Genomic DNA, 23,723 nt, shown 5'->3' on the forward strand with positions numbered 1-23,723 from the left:
AGACTCTATTTGTCCGTTGTTTATTTATAAAGAAACACAACAATGTATAGAAGGCGTTTTTGTAAAAATAGACTAACAATTCTGTGATAACCATGCAACTTTTTGTTGCACAATAGATGAATTACCGTATAGTACAGGATACGCTCACAGAAAGTTAGGACTTACATTAGCTGTTTAGGTTTAATTACTAATTTAAACTAGCATTTTAGATAGCAATAATTAGCCTGTGCCTATGTTATCTCCTTAGATATACCTACGCTCTCCATCTCTGTACGATTGGGCTACGATGCTCAGCTATCACCGGAAAAGTGCTTCTAAGGGCATTTTCACACCGACAGCCTTTAGTTCGGTTGAATCGAACTAGAATTTGTTTGCCCCGTTGGTGCAGTTTATTTGGGTAGGTGAAAATGCGGAAATCGCCCTCAGGTGCGCACCAAAAGCGGACCAAACAAGCGTACCGAGACCTGCTTGAAGAGGTGGTCTCGGTACCCTTTCAATCGAACTCTGGAGCGGTTCGTTTGTGGTGAAAACGTGATCCTGAGCTAATGTCTCCTGTAGTCAGGTAGCTTAGCAGTCTGAGCTAATGTCTCTTTGTAGTCAGGTAGCTTAGCAGTCTGAGCTAATGTCTCCTGTAGTCAGGTAGCTAGCAGTCTGAGCTAATGTCTCCTGTAGTCGGTAGCTTAGCAGTCTAGTTAATGTCTCCTGTAGTCGGTGCTTAGCAGTCTGAGCTAATGTCTCTTGTAGTCAGGTAGCTAGAGCAGTCTGACTAATGTCTCCTGTAGTCAGGTAGCTTAGCAGTCTGAGCTAATGTCTCCTGTAGTCAGGTAGCTTAGAAGTCTGAGTTAATGTCTCCTGTAGTCAGGTAGCTTAGCAGTCTGAGCAGTCTGTGATGCAGCAGAGCAGCAAACTGTAGCAGCTTGCAGTGTTTCTATCACAGAAATAGACTGCGGTCAAGCTCACCGTCCGTCATTCGTATCTCCGGGGTTGAAACCAGCTAAAGTTGGAGACAGACCCCGGCAGAGCAGAGCAAAGTCTCGGTGATATAGTAACGTCTCAAACATTGTCTGATCATTTAATAAAATGACCTGGTTTGACCATGGAGATGCAAGAAATATGCACTAGTCCAGAACACAGGACCTTGTTCCTGTATTTACTTTCTTACTTCCTCCCCCAGAAACATCCGACCAATAACAGGAGTGGATGTTCTTGCGTGATTTGTAATGGTGCATTTTGGTATGCTTGGAATTTTCCAGGTGCAAAACCAAACCAAACCAAACCGACCGAGGGCAAATAGCTCCAAGTTTATAAACTCACCAACTGATTCGGACCAAAGCAAACAAACTACAGGTGTGAAAACGCCCTGATATCCTTCACTGGTCTCCATCCAGAGCAACAGGATCTGTTGGTCCATTTCTTTAACTGTCTATGATTATATCTCTAAATCAAAATACCCTTATATACAGTACGTTCCTAGCTTAAGGTGGGTAGCTACCTACCATGTAAAGTTGTTACGTACAATTTTACATTTATCAATAATGATTCACATCTCTGTTGTCTTTTTTGGGAGGTGTTTAAGTGCTATTCCCTTACCAGTATAGTGAACACCCATATAGCTCCTGATCACATATTTTAGTTTTTCAGAAAGACTGACAAAAGAAATCTATGAGAAAATATGTTCATTGGCAGAGGCTACCGGAACAGATTGTAGCTTATATAAGAGATGGGACCTCGTTTGGCACTTGTCAGTCAAGCAAACATGCCCTGAAGATACAGTAGCCTTCTCTTTAAGGCTCAATATCCTAATAACTATGTTTTTTCTAAAATTCCTACCAGAACAGACAAACATTGGGGCATTTAGATTACCCTTAACTTCTGAGGTTTAAGGTCCTCAGTCACATCAAAAGAAAAGTAGGACGGGTGAAGTCCAGCAGCCAGGGTTTCATTGGTCCCTTTCATGTGTTGCTCTACCAGGCTAGCCACTGGAGTGACTCCAACTTTGCAATGTAATGCTGGAAGTGCCAAGAAACTCTCTGTGCTGAATAATTCTACAAGCACATAAGCAATGCCAAATGTGTTGATTTTTCTTAAATTTACTGAAGAAAAAAGGCTTGGGACTGTACATACAACCTTCAAATTTGAATCATGGGATAGATTAATGAATGAATTAACATATCATTAATTTGAGCCTGATTCTTCATTTGCCATTTTCCCATAAAAGCTGACTGCGTCATTCCATTCAGTTGTTTTTAAAGTTATAATATTTAAGTTTTACTTTAGGTTACATGTACAAAATATGATTTAAAAGCTACACATTTTTCTAGAAATACTGAATCAAAGTTGTTGGGCATAGATTCAAAAAATATAATGGTTGAATACCCTACTGAAGCCTTTAGTTTCACGGTTTGTGCTTTGCTTCCTTTGGTTAACAACAGGATCTGTTTCACTGACCAATTCTATTTTACATTTAATCCTGTAGCTCCACTTCTGAAGTTTTCAGCTTTGTCTGAGGGTGATCAGAAAAAGACGGTCATGACGGGCTTTCCCATTGCTCTACAATGTGAGCTGTCAGACCCCACTGGACAAGTCAGTTGGTACAAGGATGGAACAAAGCTCTTACCTGAAAATGGTGTAGACATCCAGTCAGAGGGAAATTTGAGGAGTCTAGTTGTCCCATCAGCCGAGCGATCTCACACTGGCGTTTACCGCTGTGAGTCAAAGGATGATGACATCCAGTTTGCTGTGGAAGTAAAAGGTGATGCTCAGAAACTCTGTAGCGCTTTCACTGTCTTGCACGGCCAACTAACTGCAGCAGGTGATTATGTCACGTTTGACCAATCACCTAACAGAAAATGGTGAATTTTTCTGCTTCCCCAATTAGGTCAACTACTTTTCTAAAAATATACAGAAAAGTATTTCCTCTGAAATAATTTAAGTTCAATTTGTTTTTTTAAATTGTTATTGCATGATTTGTCTTCTAATTAAAAATCATTTCCTCTTACATCTAATCATGATACCCAATTTTTTATCTAACTGAAATTAGATAATTTAGGACATCCTCTCTCCATATTGAATTGAAACATGCAGCTTCATAATGCAGCTTCTTATTATGCATTTCATGTGTCTTGTTCTTTTCACTTAAGACACTAACTAAATACTTTACCACAAACAAACACTGTTACTTTCTTGCTTACCTGTGATTTTGTCTGTGCTTTAAATGTCAGTGTACAATAACTGTAGAAATTACAGGCCTTGGTTCTTGCTCTTTTAGCCCTTTGAATATATTTTGTTTTTCTCATTGTCCTTGTTAAGCAGGTTGTGTTTATGTTGTATGTTATGTTTTCCTGTCCTGAAATTCCATGCCATTGAATAGGTTGGATATTTAATTACTTCAATAAATGATATTTATGAAGTTTATTAAGACACTCTTTTTGCAATATCTGAAACCTATAGCACTACCTGGGAAGTTCTCAGAGCTTCAAGAGAGCGACAGGACCAAGTCCGTTCAAGAAGGTTCTCCCATTGTCCTCAGCTGTGAACTTTCTGATGATCCTTCTGCTCATGTCGACTGGTACAAGGATGGGTTGAAACTCCTACCACAAAACAATACGGAAATACAGTCAGATGGTCTAAAGAGGACACTACTCATTCACTCAGCTGAAAACATACATGGTGGCACCTATGAATGTTCAACATCAGCCGACACCATTGCATTTAAAGTGGACGTAGAAGGTGATTTATTTTCATCCTTGCTATCTCTTAAGATACCTACCGTGTGCGTGCTAAACAACTTGCTTTGTTTTGAATGTTCATGAGAACATGGTACAGTATGAGTGGCTGGACAGTGTGTTTTGTCCACTGTTGGTGAATCCATCTCTTATCCAAAACCCTTGTTATTCCCTTCTCTTAGGCCGATCGCCACAGATCATGCCAATCCCACTGTCAGAAAAATACAAGATGATTGCACTTGGTTGTCCAATTATCCTCCAGTGTAAGGTCTCAGACCCTCTCGCCCAGGTTTCCTGGTTTAAAGATGAGTTGGAGCTTTTTTGCAAAACTGGCCTTGATATGAAAAGAGATGGCACCCTGAGAAAATTAATTATCCATTCTGCTAAGGTCTCTGATTCTGGCCTCTACAGTTGTAGCCTGGCTGATGATGTTGTGGCATTCCATGTGGACGTTGAAGGTGATTTTATTGTCAAGATGAACATCTTAATATTTCCTTAAATCCACTAACTGTACACTTCTTTGCCAAATCACGTCTAAATGTATTTAGAGTTGTTGTAACACTGTGTGAAAACACAGAGCTTCATGTGTTGTATATACTGTGCTAAAATAACCAAACCCAAAGGTTGGATGATCATTGCTTTTTAAATGATGTAATGACAGCTTAACAACAGTGTTGTACAAATCTTATATTATCCTCCAGCTTCTCCTGTGAGGTTTTCAGCCCTTCCAGTGGTCGCAAGAAACAAATTTGTTGAAGCAGGCTGCCCAATTAAGCTGCAGTGCGAAGTATCAGAGCAAACTGCCCAAGTCTATTGGCACAAGGATGGAGAGCAGCTATTTCCAAAGAGTGAATGGGAAATCCAAACAAAAGAAAAATTGAGAGCGTTGGTTATTCCATCAGCAGAAGTCAGACACTCTGGGTTGTACAGCTGTGAGGCCGCAGATGACCGTATAGAATTCAAGGTGGATGTTGCAGGTGATCTAAGTATTTTCAGCTTTGTCAGAATCACTAACTTCTTTCCGTGAATGTTTGGCTATTGGATCAAATGTTTATTTTATTCTATAATGTTCTGAGATATGGTGTACTGATAATTTCGGTGGAAATATACACCCTGATAGAAAGTGTAATGCTGTCACAGCTTACTTAAATTTGACCATGGATTAATATGTAAACAAATAGATATTTTTCAATATTGCTATTTTTTTAAGAAGCAATTTTGATTTGTAGGTCTTATGTAGGTCTATGTCATTCTTGCCTTAACAAGCAAATACTGGTACTTAAAGGCCCATTCAGACTGGACTTTGTTAAGAGCATGGTGAAAAACTGCATCTTAAAACTGCTAAATCCAAATTATAAGTTTAACAGTTGATCAAACTTCTTTGTGTAATGTGAAAGAGGTTGCCTGTAGTAACAAAACACTGCGAGTGTTCACTAGACTGCAGTTTCCCTCAGCTCCAAAGAGTGTTTCATTGTTATTCAGCACATTGCTTTGGTTTTTACAGCCAGCTTCTTTAAAGTTTGGGTCAGTCTAACTCCCCTCATCAACCCTGTTTCCAGATGCAGCAGGTTACTGTTTTATACAGGCGGTTTGCTTCCTGCCTAGCATCAGAGACTGACAACGTTGGCAACTAGCTGCTGAACATAGTTGATCATTTACTAGCTAAAGAGCCAGATATTTTCATTAGAAGTTGCTGGAGAACAAAACTAAGTTAAAAGGACAAAGGGCCACAAACAAAACTCCAAATGAATGATACATTTGCTCTTTGTCTGCTCATGCTTATTTAACGGCTCTGTTCATTGGTAATGATAGTGGCCAACATGATTGGGTCAAACTTTGCCACTTGTCGCAGGATGCAGAACTGACCATTGTGCTTGCCACTGTATGACTCTGGCAAGACTTATGAAGGATGAGTTGCAGATACTGCAGACCTCCTGGTCTAAAAGGCAATCAAGTTGTGCATGTTCTGTAACAACAAATATTTAATGAAGCAATGGACAAAAAAATGAGTTTTGTGTTCCATTTTGCTGTATCGCTGATTTCATGAGAGTCCATGACAGATATACCATCTGTTCAAATAAACATTTACAGCCTTCAGCCTGTAAATCCAAGTGTTACATGCATAGGATAGCGTAGCAAATCTGATTTCTATCTACTGTTCAATGGATTGAAATTCCTATAGCACCAGTTTGATTCTCAGCTATTCCAGAGGCTGAGAGGAGCAAATCTGTTGAAGCAGGCAGCCCGATCAATCTGCAGTGTGAGATCTCAGACCCTACAAGCCAGACCTGCTGGTGTGAGGATGGAATAAAACTCTTGCCGAAATCAGGAATAAACATCGATTCAGAGGGCAAAGAGAGGGCACTTGTTATGAAGTCGGCCACGTCTTCATGTTCTGTGGTGTACAGTTGTAAAACTGATGATGATGATGATGATGATGATGATGATGATGATGATGATGATGATGATGATTCAGATTTCAACGATTTCTATGTGGAGGTGAAAGGTGATGTGCTAAGCTTTTTCTCAGAAAGTTGTCATTGTAGAGTTTGATGCAACTTCATTACCTCTAATAACTAAGAAGGAAGCAAAACCTGATCATCATCACATTCATCATAGCTGATTCCCTTCTAAATGTCCTAATTTCATTCAACATTAGTTGCTTTTCATACGTGCTTCACATTTAACAGCATGTATTTTAACAACTAAGGTAATTGCATTACATTAGTGCACTGCTTCAAAAAATGTTTTTTCAATTTGCTTTAAAAGTAGATTAACGCCCACTGATCATTATGTATACAGAGAATTGTTATCTAGTTGGCAAGGCTTTAAATCAGCATGCTTATGCATAGAAATAAACAATTTATTCCATGTTCAAGCAACAGCTCACTTCTTTTGTGTACCGTTTTCTGCAGCGCCACCGGTAACATTTGTTGATATCCCAGAGGAGGACCTTTTCAAGAGTGTTGTGGAAAACGAACAGCTTGTTCTGTCATGTGAAGTATCAAGGGCTGATGGTGTTGTCCATTGGTACAAAGATGGAACTGAAATGCAACCATGCAACAATATCACAATGCAAGCAGAGGGCAACACAAGGAATCTGACAGTACATTCAGCCCAATTGTCCGACACAGGCACATACACATGCCGTGCAGGGGACAACGTTCTAATGTACAAGGTTAACATACGAGGTAATAAAATGCACACAAAAAAATCTCTTATATTGACTTACATGGACAATGTTTCAAGTGCATGTAATCTTCTTTCACAGAACCCCCGGTGGTGATAATCTACCCCAAGGAGGACGTCCACCTTGACCGTCATGTCCCTGAGGAAATTATTCTTAGCTGCGAATTGTCTCGTCCAAATGGTGTTGTCAGCTGGTACAAAGATGGCCAAAAGCTGCAAGAGAGCGAGAACATCAAGCTCAAGATAGAAGGCCCTTATCGACGGCTGAAGATTATTTCTAGTGGAGTCGAAGATTCTGGAGAATATGTTTGTGATACAGCTGACGCTTCAATATTCTTTCACCTTACTATTACAGGTAAAATCCCTAAGTCTACATACAGTATGTTTGAATGCATGTAAGTATCTCAGTATTGTATTAGCACAAATGAAAATGAGTAGATTGTGGTATCAGTGTGCTTCAAACAAACAAGTTTGTCTAGAGAGAAACACGTTAATACGCATTTTGAAATGGCTGTAGTTGAGGGTTGGTTGGAAAGACATCAGAAAAAGGGTTTAAGAGTGACACGTATAAAATAAGTTTAAATACTGCTAGTTTATTACCCCCACAAATCAGTCCAATCACTATGTGATGGGGGCATACTTGTTGAGTTGTCATTTTTAGAAAGAAAACAACCATTTTAACATTCGACAGGGGGGGAGGAGTGTTCAGACGCTGTTTGATGACCTAAGAAGCATTTTGTTTGAAGCATACTAACACCATTACCATTGCCAACGTTGGGGGTTAACTGATTCATCCAGGATCAAGATGTATCATACACAGTCAAGCAGGCAATATATGCATCAACTTGATACCTCAAAAACAATGTAGATTGTCTTGTACCATTTATTAAACTAATGACTGATGGCTGAACTGAATGATAACCCCCATTTCCAGAACCTCCGGTGCGGATTGTGTCCCCAAGTCAGTCCCAAATGGAACTGTGCCAGCAGACCTCTGAGAGGATGGTATTGAGCTGCGAGATTTCACGGCCCAATGCAGTGGTACGCTGGTATCGAGACGGACTGGAAGTGGAGGAGAATGACAACCTTATCTTAGAGGTGGATGGTGTCTACAGAAGACTTATTATACCAGAAACTACCGTCAAAGATTCAGCTGAATATGTCTGTGATACTGCAGATGAGTCTGTGACATTCTTTGTAAACATAGCAGGTAAAGGACACAAAAAAAGGAAACAAGCAGGTCCTCTAAATACATTGCTCTGTTATTTTTTATACGTTTCTAACATTTTCTAAATGCACAGAGCCTCCTGTTCGCTTCGTACGTCCAAGGAAGATGGCAGGAAGAGTGGACAAAGTGGTTGGGGAGACTCTGGTTCTAGACTGTGAGGTTTCAAGATCAAATGCCGAGGTCAACTGGAAGAAGAATGGGGAAGAAGTAGAAGACTCCAAAAATATCACCATCCTTGAGGATGGTGTCATGCGTCAACTAACTGTTCACTCACTAACAATGGAAGATGCTGGGAAATATGTCTGCGATGCAAAGGATGATGTGATGGATTTCACTGTAAACGTGCAAGGTAGGATATTGTAGTTAAAACTATGACTTCAAAATGATATGGAGCCCCCAAAGTCCTAAAAGATGACAATCTTTATGAGTTCTTTATAGTGTATAAATCGAGATCCAGACTATGAAATACTAGAAAATCCATGCTTATTTAGACCAGATCATTGACTTCATCCAGATACTATGATAATAACTCATGAGAAGTTAAAACACTTTTTGGGGGATTTTGGTGCATTTTATTCAGTGCTAAGAGGATTTTCTGTTCTAATAGAGATTTTATTCATTTTCAGAGTTGCCTGTAAAAATTCTTGGAAAAACCGATGCAAAGACAGAAAAGCAGTTCTTAGTATCAGATGACATCATTCTTGTGTGTGAACTATCAAGACCCAATGCCTCAGTCAGCTGGTACAAAGATAATCAGCTAATTGATAACACTGAGCGATACTGTAGCGAGGAGCAAGGCGTTTTCCGATCACTGGTTGTCTTAAATGCTGGGCTTGAAGATTCAGCAGAGTACACCTGTGATGCAGTGGACGATAAGATGGTCTTCTATATCACTGTCAAAGGTAATCCTTTTATGAAGCAATAATAATGTTATCTGTATTTCCTTTACTTAGGACAATAATGATACATCTTTTATGTTCAGAGCCTGAAGTGCAGATCATTGGGAACTCAGGCCACCCAGAGCATCATATCCTGGTAGAAGGAGATGACCTTATTTTGGAGTGTGAGGTGTCTCGGTCAAATGCCCCCGTTCAGTGGTTATGCAATGGCGTGATACTGAAACCAGACACTCGTATAAAAATTGACAGCTATGAAGTTGTGAGGAAGCTTGTCATCACTGGACTCCAGCCCTCCGACTCTGGTAAATACATTTGCGATGCCATTGATGACAAACTGACAACGATTGTTGAAGTCCAAGGTAAGACTTAAATTACTCTGAAACATATATAGATTGAATTGTTGTAGGTTCTGCTGGATTTTGGAATCCTGTTGTTTCATGTTTAAACATTGAATTTACAAGCAACCTTTCTGTAAATATAATTTTTCTCAGAGCTGCCAGTCAAGTTTGAGAATAAAAAAGCAAACAATAACGTCTCAGCCTATGAAAATGAGAGCGTTACGCTGCGTGCCATTGTGAGCCGAGAAAGAGCTAATGTTCGGTGGGTGAAAGATGGCCAACTATTGAACGGGGACAACATTCACATCTCCAGTGAGGGTAATACCCACAAGCTCACTATTAATCCCCTGCAGCTGTCAGATTCTGGGGAATATGTCTGTGACGTAAACACAGATGAGATGTATTTCAGTCTTTTAGTCAAAGGTAAGCATTTGGCACTCCTAAACTAATTGTGCCCAATATTTCCAAGTAAACATACTTGATTGTATTTCTTTATTCTACTCCTCAGAAATGAAAGTGAAATTTATCCGACCACTGGAGAATGCTTTGTCTCTGGAGGGCAGTACCCTTATATTACGATGTGAGATAAACAAGCCCAAAGGAGATGTTCAGTGGCTAAAAGCTGGCCACGAGATCTCTCCAAGCCGTCGGCACACGATAAGGGCACAAGGCCGCGAACGAAGCTTTACCATCCACCAACTAGTGAAAGAAGATGCTGGAGAATATGCCTGTGAATCCACAGATGACAGGACCTCAGCTACTGTCACTGTAGAAAGTAAGTTTAAATAATTCAACGTGTAGGAAGGTCAGAGATAAATAACGTATTGAAAATAGTTTAAAAATACTTTACATGTATGTGCTATCTTAATATTTTGAGCACAATGAATCTAACTCAGCTGACTGCTTTGCCTTCAGCTCCCCGTGTTGTTGAGTTCATAGCAGAGCTCCGTAACATCACGGTCTGTGAAGGAGAAGATGCAATATTTAAGTGTGTGGTCTCACCAGAGGACAGTCGGTTGGTGTGGAGCTTAAATGGCAAGCAAGTAACTCTAAATGAGCGCACTGTCACTTCAAGTAACGGACTATGCCACATGCTCTGCATCCACAACTGCATGGTTTCAGATAGCGGCAGAGTAACAGCTGATGCAGAGGGGTTGGTATCAGAGGCAGAACTCCACGTTCAAGGTGAGAGTTGTTCTCCCATTCATTAACACTAACTATACATTTGTGTTAATGTATCACAAAAGTTACATTTAACAACCATTTTATTGTTCAATAATGTCAGATCTGTCTGTTTGCGGTAACCCTATTTTTGAGTTATTGTCAGCAACGCTGGAGGAATAAACATAAAAGTTCTGTAAGAGAGTGTAAATGCCTGTGTACCATTAATAATACATAAGCGTATGTTTATATAAAAAATAATGACCTTTTCAGACAAGTTGAAATTGTTGCACAGGCGCCTTTGACGGCTAGTGCTTGGCAGCTTCTACTGTTAGAATTCCTCTGGTAACTGAGAGACACAAGTGGCTCAGTGGTTTTGGGGTATGTGACGCTGCAGGGGGCTCCTTTAAGCTTTATATTTGTTGTGTGCTTGAACTTTTAATAATAGTAACCTTGCAGATTTTTTTTGGTCTACATTGTAATTTGCTTTGAGTATTGTAGAATTAACAAACAAATTAAATGTAAATCAGTGACATGACAAATGCTGCTATCTAGTAATTCCTTCAATTCATTTTAGAGCAACAGGTGTTGTTTACCAAGAAGATGACACCAGTTGTAGCTGAAGAGTACAGTGAGGCAACTCTAGAGGTGGAGGTGAGTCTGGATTCAGGAGAAGTGCAGTGGATGAGGCAAGGGGTGCTGATCCACCCTGGAGCCAAGAATACCCTGAAACACAAGGGCCGAAAACACAGTCTCACCATCTACAATCTGGCCATGTCTGACCGGGGCACCTACAGCTGTGAAACCCTCCATGACCGCACGCAAGCCCAGCTCACAGTGGAACGTGAGTGTGCACGTGTTCTCACTATGCCCTGTTGTTGTTGTTTGTTTACCACCGTTGCTGACGACCCTACCTCCTGCACACCCCCCATCACTGCTTCGTTTAAAGGCAAAGCTTAATTAACTGAGTAAGAGTAATTTGAGTGACTGGGGACCGGGGTGGCTCTTGTACTGCAGCGTGATGGCGACCAACAGGTGACAGCCTTACAGCCCAAGCCGTCTTTAGTATTAACACATCATAATTTCATTATCTATGTCAAAAGGCAAATCAGACTCTATTTTTAAGGGAAGTGCTTGATAGATAACAAATTAAGACTACGCTGTTCAATGACTAGAATTCCTTTTTGCAAAGTTAAATTCTACCTATGAACAAGTCACACTTACATTTCCTGAAAGTAGCAAGCTCAACACACCATAAATCATCTTGAAGTGATTAAGATGTAGTTATGCTTGTTTTTCTTTAAGCATGCTTCTTATGAATTAAAAGCTGTTCTTTCAACACTATTGTGGGTGGGAAGGGTAAAGTCAGGACTTCAGGCTGCTGTTGGCACCTCCTATGAATTTGGATCTCCTCTCATTGCATCTAAATTTACATCTAGCCTTCAAAACTAATGTTGCTGTCATCAGGTCTCCAAAATAAACACTTCTTTTTTTCCACAGGGAATGCTCCTCTGATAGAATAAGTGAAAAATGTTGGCAGTTTCAAAGCTGGCTTTTGTGTAAAGCCCCATAGTCAAATGACTAAACTATCGGCGTGTCAATATGTGCCAGCTTGTATTGTTTAACTGCAGACTGTACAGAACAGACTTCAAGCCTATTCTGTAACACAAAATGGACACCATATCTGCTCAATGTTAGACTGGAATGAAAATACTTGTTACGGAGGCCTATCTTTCAAACATTACCTTTTGTTTAACTATTATTCAGGTTACATTATACTAAAAAAGTACCAAGACAAACAACAGTTGTGAAGCTAAACGTACTTGCACTTGTTAGAGTACTGTAATGCCTTAAACACTGCAATTTTCTTTACAGCTAGAAAAATCACAATCAAGAAAGGGCTGACTGACATTAAAACCACAGAGAGAGAAACAGCATCTTTTGAGGTGGAGCTCTCCCATCCCGATGTCCAAGGAACCTGGATGAGAAACGCAATCCAGCTCAAGCCAACAAATCACTTCCGTATGAGTTCCAAAGGACAAGTCCACAGTCTCACTATCTCTAACCTATCAGTGGAAGACACTGGCACCTTTATGTTCTGTGTAGACAATCTGAAGACGACTGCGAGGCTTGTTGTGAAGGGTAGGTCATTTAGGAAGAGCTTTTGCCAATGTTTCAACAAGCAGATATCAATGTTTCATTTCACTATAGTAGAAATATAACAGCATAATTCAATGTGGTCAAATTTAAAAACTAGTAAAAGTCATTTTGAGGAGATGTATTTATTACAAGGACATTGTGTTGTCATAATTATCTAATCTACAATATCTACTTCCCAATCAAAAAGTGACTGAACATTTTGCGGAGAGACTGGTAGCTAAAGTGGTCCATGCAGATTAGACCAGATGCCAACCAGTTGAGGCATGATAATAAAATAGAGTGATGGCTCTACTTCTGTTGGCTTTGTCCAGGCTCACGTTACAAACACAAAGAAGCCTAGCAGGACCCAGTGAGAAGTGGTAGCTCTGTTCCCACTCATCTGTCAGGTGCTAGTTTAATAGCATGCTGTAAAATCACTATGTATGCAATATCCCTTTGAGCTACAACAATCGTGGTAAATTAGTCCACATTACTGAACCATATTGTTACTTTAATTTTGAGCAGCAAAACATATACTTGGTGTATTGCTTATAGAAATTGAAGAACATCTTTTTGCTTGCCTAACTAAGCATGCTGTTTCTCCAGAGCCTCCAGTGACCATTTTCAGAAAACTGGAAGACCAGAAATTCCCTGACGGTGCAGTAATCTCTATCGAGTGTGAGCTATCAAGACACAATGTTGATGTGAAATGGATAAAGGCAAGTTGTTGATTTCTTGTTTTTCAACATAACATTTTGCAAAACTTCAGAGACAAAAAAACTTCATGATAAAAAGAGAAAAAAATATATCTAATGTGAAGCATCCCCAGCAGAATGAGGGTGTAATAGGCCTCTTAGACCAAATGCGGCAACGACACCGCCCGCCCTTTGAAACCCATTATTTCCAATGGTTTGCTCGGCACTTTTTGATGCATCAAGCAAAGCCCTGAAAGGCCTGGAACTCTTCAACTGGTGGTTCACAATAGCTTTATTGGTAATTCTAAACTACAAAAAATAAATAATAAAGTCACTCGGTATAAATTACAATAGGAAACAAATATTGACCAACCTTGTGCCCTTATGAGCTAGGCGCTAAACAGACACCATCTTGTTCTCTTAACATTACTTCTTCAAAATAAAAGCACCGGCCTTTATGAAGTAGCTAAAGGACACAATTAGCAAAGCATCAGCAACATTGAACAAACATTAAAACAACAGATTGCATGATAGTAAGATGATAGTAAGACAGTATCTGAAAAGCCCAAAAATCTGTGAACAAAGTATTTAAATTTGCTTGAACAATGTTTGAGCTCAAGTCTTAAAGTCCAAAGCCCAAAATACATTTCTGCTCAGTTGTATTTTGCCAACTTTATGTTTATCAATTTGGAAAAATAATAAGTGAAAAAAAAATGTTTCACTCAATTGGACAATGCATCACATAGGCTGCAGTATTAGTTGTTTGGAGATAATAACGCCTAATGTACTTGAAATGAAATCAGTTTTTTTCTTTTTATCATTTTCAGAACGGGGTTGAGCTGAAGCCAAGCAAGGACTTGCGAATTTATGCAATGGGAAGGAAACGGTTTCTTCAGATCATGAAATGTCATGTCAGTGATTCTGGCATGTACACCTGCGATGCTGGAGATACTACTACATCCTGCACTGTGGAGGTCTACGGTAAAGTCTACTACAGAAATGGGCCTCTAGTTTTACAGTGGTATACTATAGTGGTAAGGGTTGCCTGAAGATGTGTAATACAAGAGAACTGCACAAACATTTTAACAATACATTAAAGAAAGAGGACTAAAACACCAGAAGCCCAGACTACCAAAATTACTGCTGTGAAACTAGAGGCCATAGAGAGGTATTGGCTGAGTAAGCTCCACAAGCTGTTGGTTAAATTTCTTTTAACACTTTATATCAGTTATTTGTCAAAAAATGTGTCTACCTCAGTTACGAGGCACTTTAAGAAATGTATACATGGGTTAGCTATAGAGTTGGGCATCGAGAAGCGATTCCTTCTTGGAATCGCTTCAAAAATTGCGTTTTCAGTAGAATTGTTTCTTAATTGGAATCGTTTGGAGGATTGGGTTTCAAATCCAATTGTTGCTTCCCAATTTAATATGCGCAAGTTTTGGTTTACGTAAGCAGCCAGGCACTTGTTGTGTTGCAGCCATGGAGGGCAGTAAGCGGCTCTGGTGTGGCTTTATTTTACATTGAAAAAGTCCTGGACAACTGCAACCCACCATTGAATCAGAAATAAAATGTTCCTCTTATTTGTGAAATAAGCATGTGACCCATGTCAACTCCAACCCTCAAAGAATCGGAATTGATAACAACCGGAATCAAAATGAAGAATCGGAATTGGAATCAGAATCGTTAAAATCCAAACAATGCCCAACCCTTGTTAGCTATGGGTCAGCCATTTACTAGAAACAATGAGTTTCTTCATGCCCTCACCAACTTTATGGCTCATTCCTACTATGTAGTGCCAATTCAGCTTTGTTTACAATCTATTAATAAGAAAGTATTAGGGCTTGTTAAGCTATAAGAAAACTATATTGGTCCAAGTCAGGATATGGTATAATAATTTTCACCAAATTGTAAGCATGTGCCATAGGCCAAATGTCCACCCTGTTACCGGACAGTCTCCTCTCTATTATTACTTTTTGAATGCAGAGTTACTGTAACATTCATATTTTCGATGAGCTAATATGTCCCCAACCTTCCCCTTTGAATATAAAGTATTCATAAACAAGCATTATCTTGAAAAAAGACTTCTGTTCTATTTTAAAGGCACAATGTAATTTCAATACATTTCTTTTAGAATGAAAAAGAAGTTTGGCCCTATTTTTAATTGATTTCATTTGCCAGTTAATTCCCAGCAAGTATCATTATTAATTTGAAATGTGTTAATTTTTATTTAATTATTATCAACAAAAAAAACACAGGTAACAGGATGGAAAGAAGAGAAAGGGCAAAACAGTAACAGGGTGGGACATGTTATGCTAATGTTGGCTATTACTACTCATGTGATGAAAAACTGAGGAAGATTTTAAACATGTATTAACCATATTTCCAGGGTAATCATGTCATGCATTAGTCAAGCATTTTAAAACATTGAAAAAAGGTTGAATAAAGAGTGATACTTTTGCTTCTTGTAGATGATTAATTCCTGTCAAAAATATAGTGTACTTCCTGAGTCATGTGACTAAAGGACTAGTCATGAGCCTTGTTCAGGGGTTTTAGATCAGAGTAACAGGGGGGACAGTCAACTCAGGGACACAAACTTAAGCTAAATATGTATTAACAAAAAAATAACATTTGCTGAGAAATATTATAAATAAGATTGATGACTGGGAACATGGCAGTGGAGCCTACTTGTGCTAAAATTAGAGTAATTATTTATTTTTTAATGAATCCTGGATACATAATATCATTGTGTTTTATAGTAGAGGTGGGTTAACCATGTAAGCTTTTACAAACAAGTATTAGCCCAGTTTTTCACAACATTCAATATCATGGCACTAAATGCTAGGAATGACCCTTATAACTAATAGCACACATAGCCCCCAAAATTTGACTCAGCGCTAAGCTAACATCACACAGATACACATTTCTTTAATGGTACCTAACACTTAAAAACACGGAAATTAACAACAGGAACAGTGAGATATTATGTAATTGTGTCAGGAACACATAGGTACTGAAATAAAGAATGTATTCCCTTTACCATCGTTTGTATTCTGCACGCTAGCTCACTGTGAAGCCTCGATAGAACTGTGGCTTTAATGTTATTAGTTCCACCTGCGTTAAACTTCTTTGACAACTCAAAATGTCTGCTGTGAAAAAGCTCTATGAAAGAGTGTAAATAATGTCAAAGAACAAAGTGTTAAATGCTTTTAGACTGTGTTGGACCACTTTTAGCGTTCTGTATGAGACAAACACAGACCTAGCTGTTAGCACTTTCACTGCTAGCAAGTGAAGTAGGCTAACGTTTAGCTTTGTCACAGCTAGTGCAAGTAGCTATGTATATTCACAGCATGTCAACCCATCCAGAGCAGTTAGCTTGGTCGTGCCATGTAGGATTATTTTTGAGCAACAACAACGAAGAAGAGTAAAAGCACTTTACACTATACCCTCACAATGCCAGATAAGGGCTGCCATCTTTGTTGCTCCTAGCCACTTCTTTGTTAGCTGCTATAATTTGCTGCTTCTCTTTGATGCTGGAGTCTTTATTATTTTCTCTGGGCAAATTCTATTCATATTTAGCTAGCAATTAACGTCTTTCACCCATTCATTAACAAAAGTTCAAACAAATAATGTACCAACACAATGTTTAGTGAGGCTGTTAGCTTGAGAAGCACTCACCAAAAAGGTTCACTCCATGGATGTATTAAGAGAACTTGTACAGGTCAAGTCAGTTATGCCGGATTAGACTTTTATTGATACTTCATGTAAATTTCAGCGTTTCAAACTCGTGCTACATATTTAATGTATTTCTTTTCAAAATACTTGTGGATTAACATTTGAAAAAAGTGTGTAATTGTGAATACTTTTTTTCTTTGACCAAATAAATAGCTTCTATAGAGGAAATGCAGTCAGGTGAACGGTTAGAATCAGGTGAACAGTTAAGCTGGTAGAATAATATTCATAGATCCAATGTTACTAAGACAAAACATAAGTTGAGAAGGAATTCACTGGAAGGACATATTATTCCAATTTTCTCACCAAGCACATATACTATACTAAGTAGAAGTACTTTACAAGTCCAATTTTGTCATATTTGTATCATTAAATATTAGTATTAGGCCTATTATTAGTATTAAGACCTACTAAAAGTAGGGAGGTCTAGCCTACTGCTGTTACTATAGTACCACTAGTGGCTAAGTTGGCCATATTACTGTGATGACAATTCTGTTACAGTATGGAAAAAAGTAAGTAAAATAATAATGTATAAGTATTCCTTTAGTTATACCATAGGAGGGGATGCTGCCTGGTAAACCAGGGCCTCCCTTTGAGTTAATGACAATGCAGCATCACATCCTGATATTTACTGTATAATAACACATACATGTCTGAGCAGTACAGTGAGCTCTCTGTGTACAGTTGCAGGCTGTATTACAACAAGAAAAGAAAAGTGGGATTTATTACATGTACAGTATTTTAGAAAAGGGAAAGGGGAATCATCTACTGTATAACGTCCTGCACCTTCATGCTCAATGAAAAAGAAGAATGTTTTTTTCCCCTCTTTACTTGTTTATACTTTGATATATTACAAGATGCCCATTTCCTAAGCATCCTTTACTGTGTATTCTGTCGGCAGAGCGTGAGCTGCTCATCCTGCAGCGCCTGGTGGACGTGGACATCCAGGAAGATCAGAACGCGGTGTTTGTTTGTGAGGTCTCAGTGGAGGATGTGCCAGGAGAATGGTACAAAAATGGGGAGAGAATACAACCGACCAGCACCATCAAGATACGGCAGGAAGGTCAGCTTTAAAATCACGAGCACGCAATTCATAGTACCTGCACAACTCTTCTGATGATGTTACGCTCAATGATACTGTAAATGAGATTTACAGTGGTCTGATAATCTACAAAAAAATTGAGTAGAACACCTGAAAAGCAGACATTTGTAAATCTGTAAATAATATCTGGAATTGACTAGATCCAATTATTATCAGGCTTCTTATTTATCTTGACAATTGTATTCTTGTTTCAGGGACCAAACATTTTCTTCTTATGTGCAATGTGAGAGCAGAGGACTCTGGAGAGATCAAGTTTGTCACCAGACATGTTGAATCTGTCGCTTCCCTGGAGGTGGAAGGTATAATGAACATGTATTAGCCTATTAGGTGTTCCAAAGGAAGTATGTGGACATTTGTGAAAAATAATTAATACACATTGTTAATTTAAATAAATATATTAAACCATTAGGGTTGGCTTATAGAGCAGGAATGTTTGTAGTCACAACCAGGGCTGGTCAAATTATCAATATGATATAGTGTTATGAGAGTATGAGAATATTGACAATCGATATTGTAACATTGTAATATGATATAAGTGTGGCCTCTTCCTGGTTTTTCAGGCTGCAATACAGTAAAGTGATGTCATTTTCTGAACTTACCAGGCTCTACTAACTGTTCTATTATTTGCCTTTATCCATTTAGTCATTATATCTACATTACTGAAGATTACATATCACAAATCTCATTGTGAAATGTTTTTTGTGAAAGCACCAATTGTCAACCCTACAATATCATCAAAAGAATGACATCAAGGTTATTTGATCAAAAATGTCCTGATATTTGATATTCTTCATATCACCCAGCCCCAACTCAATTAAGTATATGAGCTATGAGTTCACTCATCACATTTTAAGAATTTTAGATTTACACCGAAAACTATGTATGTGCTTTTCATACCGTAAGCATTTACAGCTGTGCAGTTATTTTTCTGTTCAAATTAAATTGAAGTGAAATAAGGCTAAAAACTGTGTTGAATTATGAAGCTCTTGATCTTATCTTGCTCATCGTGTTGTTTTTAGAATTTAGACATATATCAAGTATTTTACTAAGTCACAGTTTAGTTCGACAAATCTAAATTGCACTTTGTCCTTTTCAGAGATTCCTGTCAACATTGTGAAGCCTCTGCAGGATACGACCGCCCTGGAGAAGAGCCGCGTGCTCCTCGACTGCACCGTGTCCAACCCCAGATGTAGCATCCGCTGGTACAAAGGCAGCAATGTCGTGCTGCCCTCCGAACGCTTTGAGATCTGCAGTGAAGGCTGTTATCGGAAACTGATCATCCAGCAGGTGGTGCTGGATGATGAGGGCACGTACAGCGTGCAGGTCGGAGAGTATACATGCTCTGCAAAACTGACAGTGGAGGGTAAGAGAATTCCTGATTGATAAGGACTGTGTAATTTACAGCCAACGTTGTTCATTCATTTGCAAGCTTCAATATAGTCAGTGTGATACAATACAATCCAGTGAGGAACAAGCTGCAAAGATTGAGTAATCATTAATTTGTCAACTATTATATAATCGATTACTCGGTTAAGTAAAAAATGATCTGATCCCGGCTTCTTAAATGTAAATATATTTGAATAATAATCCTATACCAAGAATAGATAGTAGTGAAAAAATCCCAGATCTTTGGTTGTCCTGGCCCAACAATTATGCTTCGTCTTCCCCAACAACACACCCAACGAGTGCTATGACGTAAGAATGGCTACAGTATGACACCTTAATACCATTTCAGTGCAACAGAGGGTCTCATACAGTACTTAACCTCACAGCTCCACCTGCTGTCAGAGCGAAGCTAACACATGGATTTCGTCTTATTTGAATGAACACATTGAGCCCCATTTTTTACACGGCTGTTTTTCTTTCACGCTTGCCTTGTTTAAATGTAATGTGGCCATTTGCAACATCCTTACATTTTTTTTCTTGTTTATTCTTTTTTGTTGTTGCTGTTTATGTCTTTGTAGTCAAAGAACTCTTATTGGGTTGAATGGTTGAGAGGTGGCTGTTCATGGTAGGTAGCCTCTTACACAGATGTAGTGGTCAACTTGGATTTATATACTGCGTGTTACAATGGATTTCTCAGTCCCAATTCAACCCTCTGGACACAAACTGAGTCCTAATAATTCTCTTTTTTATATAAGACATGCCAAATGATGACATTTCTGAGTGAAAAAAAATAAAATAACAATAACTTTTTTGACATGGAAAATATAAACTATGAGTAAGAAATATAAGGCAGATTTAATGCTGTGCATGCTGGATCACTGTCCCACTTATTGGGACCCTTGAATAGAGAAGAGCCATATAATATTAGAAACATCTGTGCTTTTCCTTCTAGTCAAAATGTCTCATGAAAAAGGCTGATCACCGATACTGCATGCCCAAGTTGGATGAGACATGTAATATACCATGTACTAATACCATGATCTCCCAGAAATAAGGAATAGAAGACATACTCTGTGCCACTTAGCATAATTGATTAAAAAGCTTATGATAATTGGATAAAGGCTAAACGAAAGACTCATCAGACTATTTGCTAAAAATATGTGTTTTAAACTAACCACTTTCCCTCTCACATGTGCACTGACTCCACTCCAGCCCAGTCAGTGTTAATGGTGAGTGAGCTGAAGGATGTGGAGGTCACGGCCCCTGGTGAAGCCTGCTTTGAATGTGAGGTCTCAGTCCCTGTTCTCAAAGCTCCTATGTGGAGTCTGAATGGGGAGCCGCTACAGCCCAGCTCTCGGGTACGCCTGGAGAAGATGGGCACGGTCCACAGGCTGACCCTCAGACAAACCTCCCCGGACATGAGCGGAGTGGTGGAGTTCACCTCTGGGAAAGCACAAAGCAGAGCCCAGCTTCGGGTACTGAGTAAGTAAAAGAAGTAGCTGCTTGTAATGGACTTATGTATCTCAATGTACTTAGATTTTAACTGTATTTACATTGTCAGTAAAAATGTCTACGCACATGTAAGATCATAAAAGACTGTAGAGATGAAATATGACAATGCACTTGTGTGACATGATTTCAAATTGTTCACAAATATGTTTAAACAATCTCTTGAGGTTACAAAAACATGAAGAAATGTTATATGAACGAATTCCTTTCATATAGTTTTGTTATTTTGAATTGCTTTCATATAACAAAATTCCACGGATCTAATATTTATAAAAAACATTAACAGCACACAATATACAGATAATAATACCCAACTTTTAATAGTAAAAGCCAATCATTTTGGTTTTTTGTCCTTGGAAAAGAGTACTAGCATACTGTACTCAAGTAAAGTACTGTTACTTTAATGTAAAGTACTTAGGGTTACACATTATTCTGAAATGGACCATTCTGCACAATGAATATTTTACTTTTCACTTTAAGTATATATAGTTCAAATACTTAGCACTATATATACTTGTAAAAGGTTGAACACATGATTTTTACTTGTAACAGAGTATTTCTACACTGTAGATCTACTTTTACTCATGATCTGAGTACTACTTCCAGCACAGCGTCAGACTGAATTGGACCCACTGGTAAAACTGAATGTATAACCCAGTATTGTAATGTAAACAATAACCACCAGAGGGAGATAATGAAGTCTTCAGTCTGCTCATTTGACTAAAAAGGGGTGTCTTTAACCCCTCCCCACTGGCTTTTACAAAAAATTATGTGGAATGAATCACAGTTACTTATGTTTTTACATTTAAATTTCCATTCATCACTGTTGTAGGCCTAAGGTGATTCTAACATAATCAGTCCACATAACCTTTGATCGTAAACCTAACCTTTCATACTGAAGTGTGTGTCACAGCATATGTACCTCTAAGGCCTGTTACCCGTCTCTGCAAAGACAGGGCAAAAATCATGTCAACAAACCATATCACCATATAAATGAATGCTCATTTAGAGCTACTAGAGATGTTGATAGACTAATTTAGACTTAGACTGTGGTACCTTCATTATACGGCTCAAATATGCTTTGCCGCTTCAGACAGATTTGTGAAAAATGATGCAGAATATGGCTCTTTTGATATTAAAGATTGTTGACACCTAGTAGTGGATTGATGCAAGTGTACGTTTTTTTATGCAGTAATGGTTTTTATTCCATGAGCTGGTCTACTAAAAAGCCATTTTTGCATTAGAAGCACCACACAAAAAACCCAACATAAATCCATCAGTCTGCTTCTGAATTGTCAAGATGGCGTCTTAAAGTGGGTTGCCTGACTTGGCACAGCACATGCAGCAGTAAATATAGCAAATGTTTTGGCTCTTAGAGCGCTACCTTCTATAAATAATAAAGGGTGTTTATGGCTCCACTCAAGCTGCAATAATGTAAGCCAAGCAATATAAAGCACCATCTCAAGTTATGTAAAAGGTGTAGGAGAGTAAACTATTTTTTACTTTATTATGTTGGCTTTAAATGAAAGAGTATTATGTTCAGTGATTTGTTGTAAACCTGTCATGAATTCAGACGGTTTTAAAATGAGGGCCATGTGCAGCATAACCAGGAATCACGCTCACATAGAACATTAAAAAGGAAATTAAAATAGTCCGAAACTTTAGAAGGGATATTGTATAATCATAGGCAGTGGTGGAACGTAATTAAGGAGCCTCCATTTACTCAACTACTGTTCTGAGGTACTGGTACTTTAGTTAAGTATTTTCATTTTCTGCTATTTTTTAGTTCTACTTTACTCACGTCAGAGGCAAATTTGGAACTTTCATTATTCTACATTTATTTGCCAACTTTAGTTACTTAGCAGGTTCAAATCAATGATTTTAGAGTAAGATATGATAAAACTTGAATGCAGGACTTTTACTGTTCATATGAGTGCACACCGTGCTACTTTTACCTGAGTAAGCATTAAGGCCATATTATGTGCGTGCAGTTGAGGATTATAATTTGGAGATTTGGTTTCAGGTCTTTGGGTTTGTCAAAAGGTTTGTTTCAGGATGGCCACAAGTTTGGGGCTTTGCAAAAGTCAGCATCTGCACAAAGTTTGATTAACCCTACAGCAGTAGGTCCGGATCTGGGGGGTCGGAAGGAGTCTCAATATAAACCTGAGGGGGCATAAGATATTGAAAAGGTAGAAATACAATGGTATTAATATATAAAACTTTGTCCTGGTTAAGTCGTGAATAATTTCATCTCTTTGGGCCTTTAAATTAAATGTGAGAAGGAAACCCCACTCTTAGGTCAAACTACTGACAGCCCATGTACACGCCAGAGATTACTTCTAGTTTGCTCTTCTCCATTAGTTCTTATTTTGTTTTCCAGTTCAGTTAGTTTCCAAGGTGTTTTCCTCATTTCAGTTTAGTACGTATTAAGTTTAAGTTACGTTTGTATTAGTTTCTGTATAAATTTCAGTTTTTTTTTTTTTTTAATAGGAGGTATTTGTTGGGGCCAAAATTAAAATAAACAGGTATTACAATACTAACCCAGAGCAAAAAAAGAGTGTTGTTTCAATTAAGTAATTGTTGAAGTTATTTACATATATGTTTAGTAAAAAATGGACAGGTT

General features: G+C 38.5%; 1 protein-coding gene and 1 long non-coding RNA gene across 14 annotated transcripts in view; one reads left to right on the forward strand and one right to left on the reverse strand.

Annotated features, from left to right (window-relative positions):
- Positions 1–17,036, reverse strand: part of LOC116687547 (uncharacterized) — a 26,135-nt gene extending 9,099 nt beyond the window's left edge. For both annotated transcript variants that reach the window (XR_004331589.1, XR_004331588.1), the window contains exons 1-5: positions 16,813–17,036; positions 6,958–7,127; positions 6,616–6,769; positions 3,457–3,590; positions 2,618–2,737 (exon numbers count right to left, since the gene is read on the reverse strand). This is a non-coding gene — a long non-coding RNA (uncharacterized LOC116687547). The remainder of the gene's footprint in view (positions 1–2,617; positions 2,738–3,456; positions 3,591–6,615; positions 6,770–6,957; positions 7,128–16,812) is intronic.
- obsl1b (obscurin like cytoskeletal adaptor 1b) overlaps positions 1–23,723 on the forward strand; it is a 39,281-nt gene that overhangs the window by 14,095 nt on the left and 1,463 nt on the right. For 5 of the 12 annotated variants that reach the window (XM_032512994.1, XM_032513001.1, XM_032513002.1 and 2 more), the window contains 23 exons: positions 2,477–2,752; positions 3,451–3,729; positions 3,908–4,183; positions 4,427–4,702; positions 5,926–6,142; positions 6,188–6,231; positions 6,641–6,916; positions 6,997–7,269; positions 7,849–8,124; positions 8,216–8,491; positions 8,769–9,044; positions 9,125–9,400; positions 9,533–9,802; positions 9,888–10,154; positions 10,295–10,564; positions 11,118–11,384; positions 12,416–12,682; positions 13,286–13,398; positions 14,202–14,355; positions 18,005–18,166; positions 18,400–18,504; positions 19,302–19,568; positions 20,804–21,073. In XM_032512994.1, coding sequence (XP_032368885.1) covers positions 2,477–2,752; positions 3,451–3,729; positions 3,908–4,183; positions 4,427–4,702; positions 5,926–6,142; positions 6,188–6,231; positions 6,641–6,916; positions 6,997–7,269; positions 7,849–8,124; positions 8,216–8,491; positions 8,769–9,044; positions 9,125–9,400; positions 9,533–9,802; positions 9,888–10,154; positions 10,295–10,564; positions 11,118–11,384; positions 12,416–12,682; positions 13,286–13,398; positions 14,202–14,355; positions 18,005–18,166; positions 18,400–18,504; positions 19,302–19,568; positions 20,804–21,073 — 5,433 coding nt within the window. The remainder of the gene's footprint in view (positions 1–2,476; positions 2,753–3,450; positions 3,730–3,907; positions 4,184–4,426; positions 4,703–5,925; positions 6,143–6,187; positions 6,232–6,640; positions 6,917–6,996; positions 7,270–7,848; positions 8,125–8,215; positions 8,492–8,768; positions 9,045–9,124; positions 9,401–9,532; positions 9,803–9,887; positions 10,155–10,294; positions 10,565–11,117; positions 11,385–12,415; positions 12,683–13,285; positions 13,399–14,201; positions 14,356–18,004; positions 18,167–18,399; positions 18,505–19,301; positions 19,569–20,803; positions 21,074–23,723) is intronic. The other 7 variants (XM_032512997.1, XM_032512996.1, XM_032512998.1 and 4 more) reach the window with 7 other exon arrangements.

Source organism: Etheostoma spectabile, chromosome 4 (genome assembly GCF_008692095.1).
Source record: "Etheostoma spectabile isolate EspeVRDwgs_2016 chromosome 4, UIUC_Espe_1.0, whole genome shotgun sequence".
Taxonomy (NCBI): Eukaryota; Metazoa; Chordata; class Actinopteri; order Perciformes; family Percidae; genus Etheostoma; species Etheostoma spectabile.